Raw genomic sequence first — 13,433 nt, forward strand, 5'->3', positions numbered from 1 at the left:
TAACCACTACTCCACACTGCTGCCTAAAGTAAATGCATTGTGCAGTGGGAAAAAAACAGGGTCTGGCATGTACAGTAGATCATTTGTGTGTTTGTGTGTGCGTGTCTTGAGTGAATCAGTGAACCAGGAGGGTAATCTAGTTGTTATTGTGACAGTGGAAATGTAGTCTTGACATGACCGTGTTTGCGTGCCTTCAATTTGATCAGCCAAAGAGGTGCACCCAATAAAGTGCTAGGTTTTCTATTGGTTGAACAGCAAAGCGAATGCAGTTTTTTTATTTTTTATTACAATATGCAGTTGATTCTATGAAGTAGTGATTCAATTAAGAGGTTTCCACTCTACCATCTTCCCAGACTCCCCAAGTTAAATAAGATTATCAGATGGCATATTTAATTGGCCAGACCGGTGTCTGAGGGGGTGTAATAGTGGCCTAACTTTTTAATTTTAGAATCTTTTACTTTAAATAATAAAAAAAAAATCTTTGCAGAATAAATCTCACAGAGCCAAACCAGGATTGTTTCTTCAAATAGATTGCCTCCCAGATGCCCTTAGCCCTACATCCTTTCATTAACGCTATGGTAAATAGGATTAAGCTCATTGAAATGTGAGTAATGTTTTAATTACTGTCTTCGGGAGGACACTCAGATATGGGAACGCAGGCATGAGAGAAAGGTGAAGCGAGCATCTTGCTGATCTGCTTTTTCATTAAGCAGTGAGGTCGGAGCTCCGTATGGTGCTACAGGACCTGTAGATTTTTATTTTATTTTATTAGGCAGACAGATTCAATCTGCACACCCCCCTGTGGGATTGTTTTGGCCCAGGCTGGATGGTACAGTGGGTGGTGCAGTGTCTCAGCAGGCTGTGATCGATGGGGGAATGCCCCAGCAGGGGGGAGCCCGGGCTAAAAATACCGACTGCAGCTAATACGAGTTCACAAGTGCTGTGAGATCCCAGGCTCGCTGGTACACTGCCAGGTGGTGTGTACCCTACAACACACCCGTGAACGAGGGAAGGCAACCAAATACATCATCCTCCCGGAACAGCATTGCGCTGCTATACCGGGGTGACAGGGAGACGCAGCGTCGGGGGCAGTAATTGGAAGACTGCCATTCGTTCCATTCACAATCATGATTTCAAACCGCAATGGTCGTGCATTAGGCCAATACAGAAAGTGTGTGAGATAAAATGTGTTACAGAATAGATTTTTCTGAGCAAAACATTTTTTCAAGCCAGACAAGGTAGGAAAAAAAAAAAAAAGTGATTTGATACATGCGTGTCTCAGATAGTAACGACGCCTCGAGATTAGCCGTATACAGTTCTGTAAGACGCTAGCCGCTTGTATCGAACGGCACCCTGCAGAACACTCTATAAAGGTATCACAAATAAATGAGTGCTTCATCTGACAGCGCGCCTAGGAATGGGGTGGGGCAAAACAAGGAGGCATTCATTCGTCTTCCCCTTTGGAAGTGTCAGCTGAGTCTGTAGTGGACTGTAATCTGCAGCGCAATCTGCTACAATTGGTAATCTTTGTTGAACTGAAAGACTGAACGAGTCCCAGTTGAACAGCGGCACTGAGCCGAATGCGCACTGCATTTATTGAAGGCAGGGATGTGAATGCTTGAGGGGACGGAATCCACCAATCCTTGTAAAAGAGCGTGCCCTGTTACTCTGATTCAGAAGACTGAAGAGGCAGGAGTGAGCATCACTGATTTACGATTGCTTCTTATTCAGTTTTAGCCGAGTACGTGTTTCTGTTCTACTTCCCTCTACACAGGAATGCACACCAGCCGCACACTGGCTCTGTATTAATGTTGACTTGCCCTTTGCCCATGTGAGCGAGCTCCACTTCACACTGCAGTAATTGCAGTTGCTGGGTTCCTCGCTCCTCGCGTGACTTGCTGTCAGTTCCATCAGGTCCCCCATGCAGCGGTAGTGTTGAGCTGTGGATCTCTGCAGAGTACCTGAGAACTGACATAGACTGTATGGGGCTGAGCTATGCCTACGGATTCTAATGCAGCCTGTGTCCATTACTGTGGGTGCTGGTGTAAGCGATGCATGGAGACGCCACTCAGAACTGACAGCTCACAGACGTAATGAATATTTAATAGAATTATTTATTTATTCACTAGTGTGTAATTCAGAAAGCCTATTGGGGAAAGCCGTAGGTTTGGACGTTTCCTGGCTGAGTTAACGTTAAAAAAAATAATAATTGTATCCCTTAATCCCACCAGTGAGCCTGAACCCTTTTCATCAATCTGTTCATCAAGACCCTTTGAACTGCCCCCACTAACACTAATGAGGCTGCTGCTGCCTGGCGTTATTCTGATTGGGTGCACATTTCCAAGTGCAGTCCTCTGATTGGTCGATCAGACTCCTATAGCGGTAATCGTTAGTGCAAATGCAGGACAGTGGAAATAACCTCAGCCATCTCTACTGAGAAAGTCACTGTGCTGTCATGTTAGGTTTCACTGCTTCACTTAAGGCACAGGACTGCAAATAGGTTAGCCCTAAGTAGAGCTCTGAGCCACTGCACAAGCCTTGACGCAATTGAATTATTCATTTTTAAATGTACATCACAGAGAAAAAAAGCTGAATTATTCAGAAGCAGTTTAATTGGTGACAGCGTCGTGTTTCCCTCTTTATTATTCTCCGTATGTTGGTGAGGCTTCCTGGACTGTTTGAGAAAACGAGGTCCAAGTTGTAAATAATTAAAATGCTGCTAGTGGGAAAAGCAGCTGGATCATGGAAATCCATTACTGTATGTGCAATCGTGATCGTATAGCTCCATAGCATTTATTTCTTAGACCTATTTATCTATTCATCTAGTCATTCATTTATTCATTATATATATATATATATATATATATATATATATATATATATATATATATATATATATATTGTAAAAGGTTCACCCTCACTTGAGTTCGTTGCCCCTTTAAGAATCGACCCGCACACAGAAATGGATTTTTTAAAGCGTGTTTGCGCAATTTTTTTAATAAACAGGAACAAACAAAATACACCAAATCAAAATAACACCTAGCTCTTCTTGAGCACTAACTCGACTTACAGGAAACACCCTGACTAACGCGGGACAGCTAAGCTGTTTACCCGTCTTCACAAACACACTGGTTTAAACAGCACTTACTTTCTCTTCTCTTGGCTACTCGGAGACAGCGCACCTACTGCCTCCTTCCACTCAGCAGCCCCGAGCAGACTGCTTGCACTCCTTTTAAACTCCCGCACCTGGGCTTAATTTCTAATAACGCCCAGGTGCGGAAGACAATAAACAATCAAACAATTAAACAAATCAAAACGGTGCATTCTCACAAGTTTTTTCTTTGCAGGGAGGTTTTAACCCCCTCCCTGCCGACTCTCACAACCCGCTATCTTACATATCCCCCCCCTTGTCTTTCCAAGACACCGGCCATGAGACGGCCACCTCCTCCCCTAAAACACAACCACCCACCCTCGAGTCCATAAATGTCAATTTTCGCCCTCCTCCACGGGCGAACTCGAGGGTGGATCGGTCCACGTCCTGGGTCAGCCAGGTAGGGACCGCGCACCGGCGACGAGGGACCCCACCGGTTTGTCAGGGGCGACCGGCACGACGACCGGGGCACTGGAGGCTGCAGTAGCGGGCAGAGGTCTGCAGCTGGGACCCAGTACAGCGACGTCCGGTCAGCAAGGGGGAGCGACGCAGCGACCAGGGGGAGCGTACGCGACGTCTGGGAGCAGCACAGCGACGTCTTAATGTCCGGGAGGAGCGGAGCAGGGGACCAGGTGGAGAACTGTGCCCGATCCTGCCGACTCCTGGGCTCCAGGTCAAGTGAAGGGAGGTCCAGGCTAACCGACAGGATGTCCAGGAGCAAGGGGTGATGGACTGGACGCAGCGACACCGGACTGGACCGTAGGGGTGGTGGTCGGGGCTGTGGTGGAGGTACGCTCGTCACCTCCTCCCTAGGCTCCGGAAGCGGCAGCTCCTCCCCTCTGGGCTCTGGCAGCGGCAGCTCCTCCCCTCTGGGCTCTGGCAGCGGCAGCTCCTCCTCTCTGGGCTCTGGAAGCGGCAGCTCCTCCCCTCTGGGCTCTGGCAGCGGCAGCTCTGGGCTCTGGCAGCGGCAGCTCCTCCCCTCTGGGCTCTGGCAGCGGCAGCTCCTCCCCTCTGGGCTCTGGCAGCGGCAGCTCCTCCCCTCTGGGCTCTGGCAGCGGCAGCTCCTCCCCTCTGGGCTCTGGCAGCGGCAGCTCCTCCCCTCTGGGCTCTGGCAGCGGCAGCTCCTCCCCTCTGGGCTCCGGCAGCGGCAGCTCCTCCCCTTCTGGCACTCGGGACGGCTGCTCTACCTCCCATTTCTGGAGCAGCCGGTCCAGCAATGTAGGCTCTGGCTCCGGTAGCCCTAGCTCCACTCTCCACTTCTTGTTTTGCTCTTCCTGAGCAGCTGTATTTCTTTTGATCTTCTCGATCAGTTCTTGAAAATCCATTTTTCTGGGTCTTAGGGGCGCCCACACTTTCTGCCACCAAATGTAAAAGGATTACACTCACTTGAGTTCGTTGCCCCTTTAAGAATCGACCCGCACACAGAAATGGATTTTTTAAAGCGCGTTTGCGCAATTTTTTTAATAAACAGGAACAAACAAAATACACCAAATCAAAATAACACCTAGCTCTTCTTGAGCACTAACTCGACTTACAGGAAACACCCTGACTAACGCGGGACAGCTAAGCTGTTTACCCGTCTTCACAAACACAATGGTTTAAACAGCACTTACTTTCTCTTCTCTTGGCTACTCGGAGACAGCGCACCTACTGCCTCCTTCCACTCAGCAGCCCCGAGCAGACTGCTTGCACTCCTTTTAAACTCCCGCACCTGGGCTTAATTTCTAATAACGCCCAGGTGCGGAAGACAATAAACAATCAAACAATTAAACAAATCAAAACGGTGCATTCTCACAAGTTTTTTCTTTGCAGGGAGGTTTTAACCCCCTCCCTGCCGACTCTCACAACCCGCTATCTTACAATATATATTTATCCAACAGGATACTCATCAATCACTGGAAATACTTCATGAAGAACAAAAGTCATTGATGAGCTGAAAACCCAGTATTTTAATAATACATGCAACGTTTCGGTGTTCTAAGAACACTGTGACATAGACAGTTCTGAGGTGGAGTTCCAATCTTAAAAGGATGCATTGTCTTCCAGGTTCAGTATACACACACACACACACGCACGCACACACACACACATATACAGTAGCTGACTGTTCTGAGACTGGCGGTTCTTTCACCAATCACTGGGCCGCAGTGTTACATATTTAATAGAAGTGTTTTAAAAGGAGATTGTACAGGCTACAGCACGTAAGGTCTTTTGATCATCAGAAAAAAAAAGTCGTAATTTTAACTTAAGCTTTAGTTTCCATGGAAATCAGACTCGACTCAGACATCAAAGGATGGAAATGGCCCTTCAAGGAAAAGCTTGCCTGTCTGTAGCTTCTCAGAGTGATATCGAGGACTAACTGTACTGGCCTGCCGTATACCAAGGGCTGCTCGGGAACTGAACATCAGACTGCAACTTTACAGAGCAGCCTTGAGCACTGGAGCTTGGGATCCTTATTGCTAAGTTGTTTACTTGTCATGATCCCTCCTCTCTCAGGGTCAGATACCTGTAAAGCTGTCATAGACACTGCTGGAGTGGTAGGGGAAAAAATAAACTTCAAATCTGTCAAGAAATCTTAGTTCCAGCCAGTACAAGCTCTTTGGTGTTTATGCCGCAGAAATCGATGATACCTCTTGATGTGAAGCGGTGTATAATATTAGCTGCACAGCTGTCCTCCCATCCAAAACCTCACTGCAGATATTCCGCTTCGAGGAGTCTTTTCAGAAGCAGAGCCAGTGGTTTAAAAGGGACGTTGGTTCGTAAGCCAGGTAAATAATGATCCTCCTAACAAACAGAAATAAATATTTACAGAACGCACATAATAGGATATTAAGCAGGAAAGAAATTGCTAAAACAGACTCCTTTGGTAGAAAAAAATGTGAAAAGTTTAGTTCAGTGTTTGTTTTTGTTTTTTTCTACAGAAAAAAAACGCTTTATAATAACATGGGAAAATAAATAGATCTTGGTTTTTGTTCATAGCTTACACTCAGCATGCGAAACAAGACTGTGACTCTGATACAGCTGATGGAAAAATAAAGGACCCGAATGTGGAAAATGTAAGGCGATAAGATCGAAGGGCAAGAAACTTAAAACGGTGTAAAATAATTGCACCCAATTGAGTGCGTTTCCTGGCAGATGCGTCATGCAGCATGATGGCAGACACATCGGGAGGTCACAGTGTAGCTTGATAAACTCTATTCAGTAACTGATATTATTTATGCTTGTTTTGCAGCCCAGACATCTGTATAGTTAGAGGAACTTTGTAATGAACAATCCCAAGTGTTTCAGCTCTGTGTGTTTCGTGAACATAAAGGATGATGATACAGGGGAAAGCGATGTTCAAATAAGATCTTTCTCAGGATCATAAATAATAACGCAGTTAACACGTGCGTTGAAGACCTTGAAAAAGACTGCTCGTCGAAACGCTTCTCGATGAGTGTTTTATACATAGTAAGGACTGATACAACAAGTGCAAGTATATTGAAAACATATTTATATATATATTGCAGGGATACAGGTAGGGGGAGGGGCGGAAGACAGCGACGCTAAGTAATTAGATTTATTTTCTGGTTACAGTTATGCTGCAGGTGCTGGGTCTGCTGGCAAATGCAAGATAAATTGCTTGTTTATAATGATGTAAAACCCTCCCACCCAGGAGTTTATCCGACAAACAAGCCCTCCTGCTGCACACGAGGGCCTGCTGCAGAAGTGGAGGCTCCCTCTTTGTAGCTGATCTGATCCAGACATATCTGCCATTGAGCTGAATGATGAATGAGCAGTCTGCTGTTTCCTGTGATATAAACCCAGGCCTATTATCACCTGTATACTGCTGCTGATAGCTGGGACAGCTTGCTGTTGCAATCTCCAGCCTGGCAGCATGGCACCATGGCAGTGCCATCAATTTTACCAGCTGTGCCATTTGTCATAAATAACTACATCCCACACAGGCAGTGCTGTGCTGTCTCTCCTCAAAGTGCTCTGCAGCCCTTCTCCTTTATAAAGGATGGCGGGTCATGTTTGACAAAGCTGTAGTTTGTGTAATAGGCATCGTAAACCTGACAATGGGATTGATTTGTGTCTGTCGAGACAGTAGCTTCCCATAGTTGACACACAACTCTTGGGTCTCCTGCGCTGACAGAGGCCATGAGCCTTCAAAGAGGGTTGGTTTAGCACTAAAGGAGTTTGGGAAAGACTGAGGCTTGGCTATGCTCTAAATATAAGAGACACCCGACGCACCATGTATAAACTCATCCGTTTTTAAATATTTGAAATATTTATTTTACATGTCAACAACAGACACAAAACATAAGGGGCTTGTTGTGCGTTACACTGCCGTTACTGATTCTGTCCCCTGTCAGTGAGATGAGATGCTCTGAAAAGCTCTAAAACCTTGAATGCAGAGGAGCCTGGCTCTTTTGCATATCGGTTAAGACGCTCGCTGGGTTTGCTCCTAGCCTCCGCCCGCTACACATAGATGGAAAAAAAAAAATAAGTATGTGTGTCTTCTCAATCCAGTGACGACATCAACATGCATGATACCCTCTCAAATCCAGGGCCAACCTTGCCCCTTTTCTGTCTTGCTGTGCTGAAGCCCAGTGTCTCTGTCTGTGTCTCTCCCAGGCTGCGTGGTGACTGTGTCGGGCAGGATGACCTTCACCAGTAACAAGTCGATGGAGATCGAGGTGTTTGTGGACGCAGACCCCCTGGTGGAGACAGCGAAAGGAAAGTACAGAGCGGTCAGTGCCTTCTTCACCTACATTTCCCTGGATAAGGATGGAAAGCCACTGCCTGTCCCCACGCTAAAGGTAAGCATGTGGGAATGCATGTACTGCACAGAAAGGGTTAAATAGACAAACGCTTTCGGATTGTTCCTTCAACGCGATGTATCTTATTTTGTATTATTACATGAGCACCATCAACAGCATGCATGGCCGGATATTGAGAATTTCAAAGACCAAACTTGCTGCACATTTACTGGACCTAAAAATATGATCAATTGGCCACGTAAGAGGTATTGCATTTGCATCTGGTGTTAAGCTGCAGAGACCTAGATAGATGATATTTTTCTTCTAAGGCAGTTGCTCGTTAACGACACGCAAGACAATTCAACTTCAGATCCAATGACCGAGAATCCCAGCTCCACTCTTCTGAAAACCAAAGTTCACAAGACACTTCCAGGATCTCTTTGATGTAAAATCTGTGTAGTTTTTTTTTTTCTTCTCCCTTCACAGCTGTATTTCCTGCCCAGTCTGTTGCTAATTTTAGCATCCCGTCCTGTAACAAGCTCCTGTATTAGGCTGTTTTCTCATTAATGTTGCATGTCTGACTGAGAGTTGTCGTGCTGATGTTCTTCAGTATTTCAAAGCGTCTCACAGGATAATTATCAAGTCCCTTCCCTCCCCCCAAAACCCCTAGAAATGACACACGACTGCATACTTCATCAGGGAGACAGGTACGGTCCGTAACACGCTCTAAACGGACCTGTGTTTGCCAGTCAGGTTTCAGTGGAAAGGAGGAAAGATTTCAAGTATCAAAGGGAAACGCAATCAGGAATTCAAAAGCATGTGTGTTTTTTTTTTAAAGCACATGCGAGTTGATTCAAAACCTTTAAAGGTAACACTTAAAGACAGCAAATTCCGAATGAATTCCGACTGAATCCCACAGGAATATCTCGTGCACTTCCTCTGAGTTCTGAAGTAATTCATTTTGAATTCAGCCCCTGTTAATTCATGTGGATTTAGTTACCTACATTCATTTCATGTTCCTTTGTAACAAATGCTGTTGATCACATGTATAAGGCATGCATTCATACCCTCTTACTCGCCCACCTGGGGATTGTGAGAAGGGTTAATTCATGCGTGAAAACAGAACAAGCAACGTCCTATCAAGAACATATCAATAATAAATATATATATATATATATATATATATATATATATATATATATATATATATATATATATATATCTATATATAGATATAGATATATATATATATATATATATATATATATATATATATAATTTCTTTTTATTTATTTATACATTTATTTATTAATTTATTTTATTTTATTTTTATACTGTTGGTCTCCTTCCTTTTGGATGTTTGAGGCATTTTGTTCTAAAAATAAATGTATTAAAAGACAAAAGCAATGTTCAGTTATTTTTTAAGGTCAGCATTTCATGTAGAGAGCATCAGAAATACAGCCCCGGCTAGTTCAAGGATATAAATAGCATATTGACTGGCCAGTCGCTTCTATTTTTTGACTTCAGGTAATTTTCACTCATGTGAAAAATCTTTCTTTCGTGTCTATTTTTAGAGCCTCTTGCTATAGCTCAGAGACCTGGGGGGGATGGGATTGGCTGCTGCTGTCTGCAGTGGACTGGTCTGTGTGTGTGTGTGTGTGTGTGTGTGTGTGTGTGGAGGGGGTGCTACATCTTAGTTACCCTTGAAGCGTGATGTGAATCCATTTAATGGAGAAATATAAAATGCCTCGAAAGTGCATCACTGTTTAAGGTTATTTTACTGGCATAAATACTTTTGCATTGCTAAACCTCCATTGTCATCAACAGAAGAAAAAAATTGAAATGGTTTAACGCTTTAAAACAGCAAACTTTTATGTCCTGTTGTCCGCTTTCTGGCTTTGAAAATATCTACTGGTAATAAATGTGTTTTAATGGTGAATCCCCGCTCCACTACCTAAATAAATAAAATGTAATATAGAAACTTTACAGCAGCATGTCCTAATGTATTTTGTTTGCAGAGTACACTTGTCACTTTCCGGAAAGAGGTTTGGTAGTTTGAATCCTTAGCTGAAACTAATCGGTCTCTAAGTCAAGCCTACAAACGTTCTGGCTAGTGCCTTTAACAGTGCACTATTTAAAGCTGCATGCGGTGGTATTATGTTCTATCAGTCAGTAAGGCAGTACAGTAAGCAGAGAGCTGGTTGTTCCTGCTTGTATGTAAAATGGGTAGAGCACTGGTATCCCAGACCGTAATCGCAACCAGGAATTTCAGGATCAGCTGTGCTTGGTCTGCGTGCCGGCGTGTGTTAGGGGAAGATGACAGCTGCAGAGGATTGTGACGTCTCAAAAGGCTTCAATGCAGCACACACTGGCAGGATGCATTTGCACCTACACGATAGCACTGAGTCCCCTCTGCAGTTCAGTTTTCCTTTGCTAAAGCTCCTGCAGTTGCACTGGCTCCTAACTACTGACACAGCATGCTGAATGCTTTTACACTGCACAGCTCTGGGAGTGCAATAGATAGAGCTTGGCAGATTGGTAGATTAAATATGTTAAGGTTTCGCTCTTGGCGTGATTTTAAACTTTCGACCTGCCGGCTCAGTGGAGGTCATGCTGACTCCTGAGCACCCGAATCTCTTATTTTGTCTGGCTGGTTTTCGTGCTCTGCTCCACTTTTCTTGCAGGGGGTTCAATCACACAGTACAATCGTCAAAATCTCCATGCCTCTGTTATACAATCAGCCCCCTTGGTAACAAGTTCTGTGCAATGTTCTTCCGTGGGAAATTTTACAAACCAAAAACTTGCTGGTGGGGAATAGCCCACATGCAGCACAATTTAATGACAACTGCATTGAGAGAGCTATTGCAGCTTTGCGTTTGGAATTAAAAAGGAGGAGAAGACTCCTGTAGTCCAGCAGCTGAATGTCCCGCTGCTTCCTCTGCCTCTGTGCGTCTCTGGAACAGCAGGGGAGAATCGAATCACCTGAGCAATGCGTGTGACCTTTCCTGCGCTGCCAGAAAGGGGATTTATTCTTGAGCCCTTTTGTCACTTCAGATAATAAGATATAGTCGATGTCCTCGCCCCCTTGATAAGAGCTGGTTATTTATAGAGCTCCGGTCCCCAAATAGGAACAATGTTTGTGTTGGAACTGGAGGCCCCGGGTTGTGCAACATGATCCTAGATTGCTCAGATTTGCTTTTTATAGATTCACTGAATTGCAGACTCGAGGGATGCACACTATCGCCTGTCGTCTGCTAAAAAAGCATTTGAAAAAGGGTTTGAAAGAGAATCCTGTGTAAACTCTGAGGTTATTTTTATATTAAAAAAGCTTGTTCTATTTTTAAACATCTCCTTTTTGTTTTCTTTTTAAATTATTATTATTATTTTAATTATTAGAATGACGTTGCCCTGCCAAGACTTTTGAAAAGAAAAGCAAATATCCCTTATAAAGTGTACCACGGATAGGAAATTGAACACAGTGCAATTCTACATGCAGGGACCCAAGCAATGAAGCAAATGAAAATGAGCCTGTGTTTGTGTAGCTGTCTGTTGCTGCTTGATAACCATATATAGGATATCTTTTCTGAATTGTTCTCGCGCATGTTAGTTGAATTGTTAAGAAGATCATATTGTAGATGGGTCATCGCTTTTAGATCAGTCTTTAATCCAGCTCTTAAAACTGGCAACATGCGAGTATCTTGGATACCGAGAGAGGTAAGTTCTGATTGTATCAGATTGTTCTGTGATCTCGCTTGGTTTCATACAATTTCAAGGGCTGCCAGATAACCAGCCAGATGGCAGTCTTGTGTTAAACTGCTGGCACCGCTGGATCTCCGGGCAGCGCTGGTACTGTCTGCCACCCCACTTATCACTTCCAGTGCCACCTCATGCCAGCCTGGCGACCTTTTCCCCAGCTCAGCGGCACCTGGTTTGGCTGTAAGTGCTCTGGCATTCCAGCAGACTCCCACACACAGAGATTGGCACTGCAGGTATTCATACCAGTATGATAAGCTCTAGGTTTAATGTTGTGTTGAAAGATTAAGGGCTAGATTCTCTGGGGTTGTTATTCCAAATTCTTATTAGATAGATTTTAATTTTTTTTCAGAAAGGATAATTTCACCCGATAAAGATACCAAACCAGAAATAAACATCTCAGATATTTAATTTCAGAGCTTGCAATTATTCTTAGGTTATTAGTTTGAGAATTGTGTGTATGTGTGTGTGTGTGTGTGTATGTATATATATATATATATAATATATATATATATATATATATATATATATATATATATATATAATTATTCAAAAACAGTAAACAGCTCAAGGAGAATCAGGATCCAACAGGATACTCATCAATCACTAGAAATACTTAATGAAGAACAAAAGTCATTGATCAGCTGAAAACCCAGTATTTTAATAATACATGCAACGTTTCTGTGTTCTAAGAACACTGACAGACAGTTCTGAGGTGGAGTTCCAATTCTAAAAGGATGCATTGTCTTCCAGGTTCAGTATACACACACACACACACACACACACACACACATATATATTACCTCCCTCGTCCACTTTTAATTGTTTCACTCAAATACAGAATGTTCTAAAAAACAGAATCACAACACTCTTGAAACAACTTAAATACTATTCTTCAAATAGTTCATTTTTACGACAGACTGGCAGTAAATTCAGCACTCGTAGGGCATTGATATTAGACTTGTAATCTTTAAGTAATCGTAAATTAATTCTAATAAAGAGGCTGCTAGTGGCGCAGTTGGGGAGAGAGGTTGAGGCATTTCTAAAGATGTTGTGCAGGGCTCTGCATGCAGGAATTGAAATTAGTTTTATCCTATCATTCGATTACTGGCTCTTTCTATCTCCCAGCCGGTAATATCGTGCATTTGAACCAATTTCAGGTCCAGAATAAGAGCTCTCAGGACTCTCATCTCTGTTCCCAGCTCCGGCTTTCCAGATGTCCTGTCATTTCGAATTGTTTTCTAATTTTTCAGAACCGCTGAACCCCATTGAAACACAGAAAAAAATGGCCTTGCTGTTTACAGGAGCGCTCACTTCTCAGAGCAGGCAGATGTTTTGATCAGTGGAAAATGAGTTACTCTGAAACAAAGGCTTGGCAGGTTTGTGATTACAAACTGTTAAAGACCGAAAGTTGGATGCAATTGCAAGCTATAAGAAACTCGGGGGCTGATTTGATTAACATAGACCCCATGGAGGATAACGTCACCGCTGGATTTTTTTAAAATACTTTTTTCAGCACTAGGGAATGACCTTGGATTAGTAAGGGGTTTGATGAACATTTAGATACACAAGCACGCGCTCACACACATCAGGCATTGTCTGTGATGGTTGAGTATAGCAGTGTGCATTGGTTTAATGCTAACAAACCCATGCATTCTAGCCTCGCACTCCATTTTGCATCAGTTTTGTCAAAGGAAAATAAAACGAAACACATACTGGGGAGAGACTGGTTCCCCTACCCCGTGTAGAAACGCATTACTGAGAAACAGTTGGACTCGAAACAT

The 13,433-nt window shown here is 43.7% G+C and overlaps 1 protein-coding gene across 4 annotated transcripts in view; it reads left to right on the top strand.

Moving 5' to 3' along the window:
• The window catches only part of LOC117425310 (cytosolic acyl coenzyme A thioester hydrolase), a 58,452-nt gene that overhangs the window by 36,118 nt on the left and 8,901 nt on the right, over nt 1-13,433 (top strand). For all 4 annotated transcript variants that reach the window (XM_059002217.1, XM_059002216.1, XM_059002219.1 and 1 more), the window contains one exon: nt 7,772-7,956. In XM_059002217.1, coding sequence (XP_058858200.1) covers nt 7,772-7,956 — 185 coding nt within the window. The remainder of the gene's footprint in view (nt 1-7,771; nt 7,957-13,433) is intronic.

Source organism: Acipenser ruthenus, chromosome 27, assembly GCF_902713425.1.
Source record: "Acipenser ruthenus chromosome 27, fAciRut3.2 maternal haplotype, whole genome shotgun sequence".
Lineage (NCBI taxonomy): Eukaryota > Metazoa > Chordata > Actinopteri > Acipenseriformes > Acipenseridae > Acipenser > Acipenser ruthenus.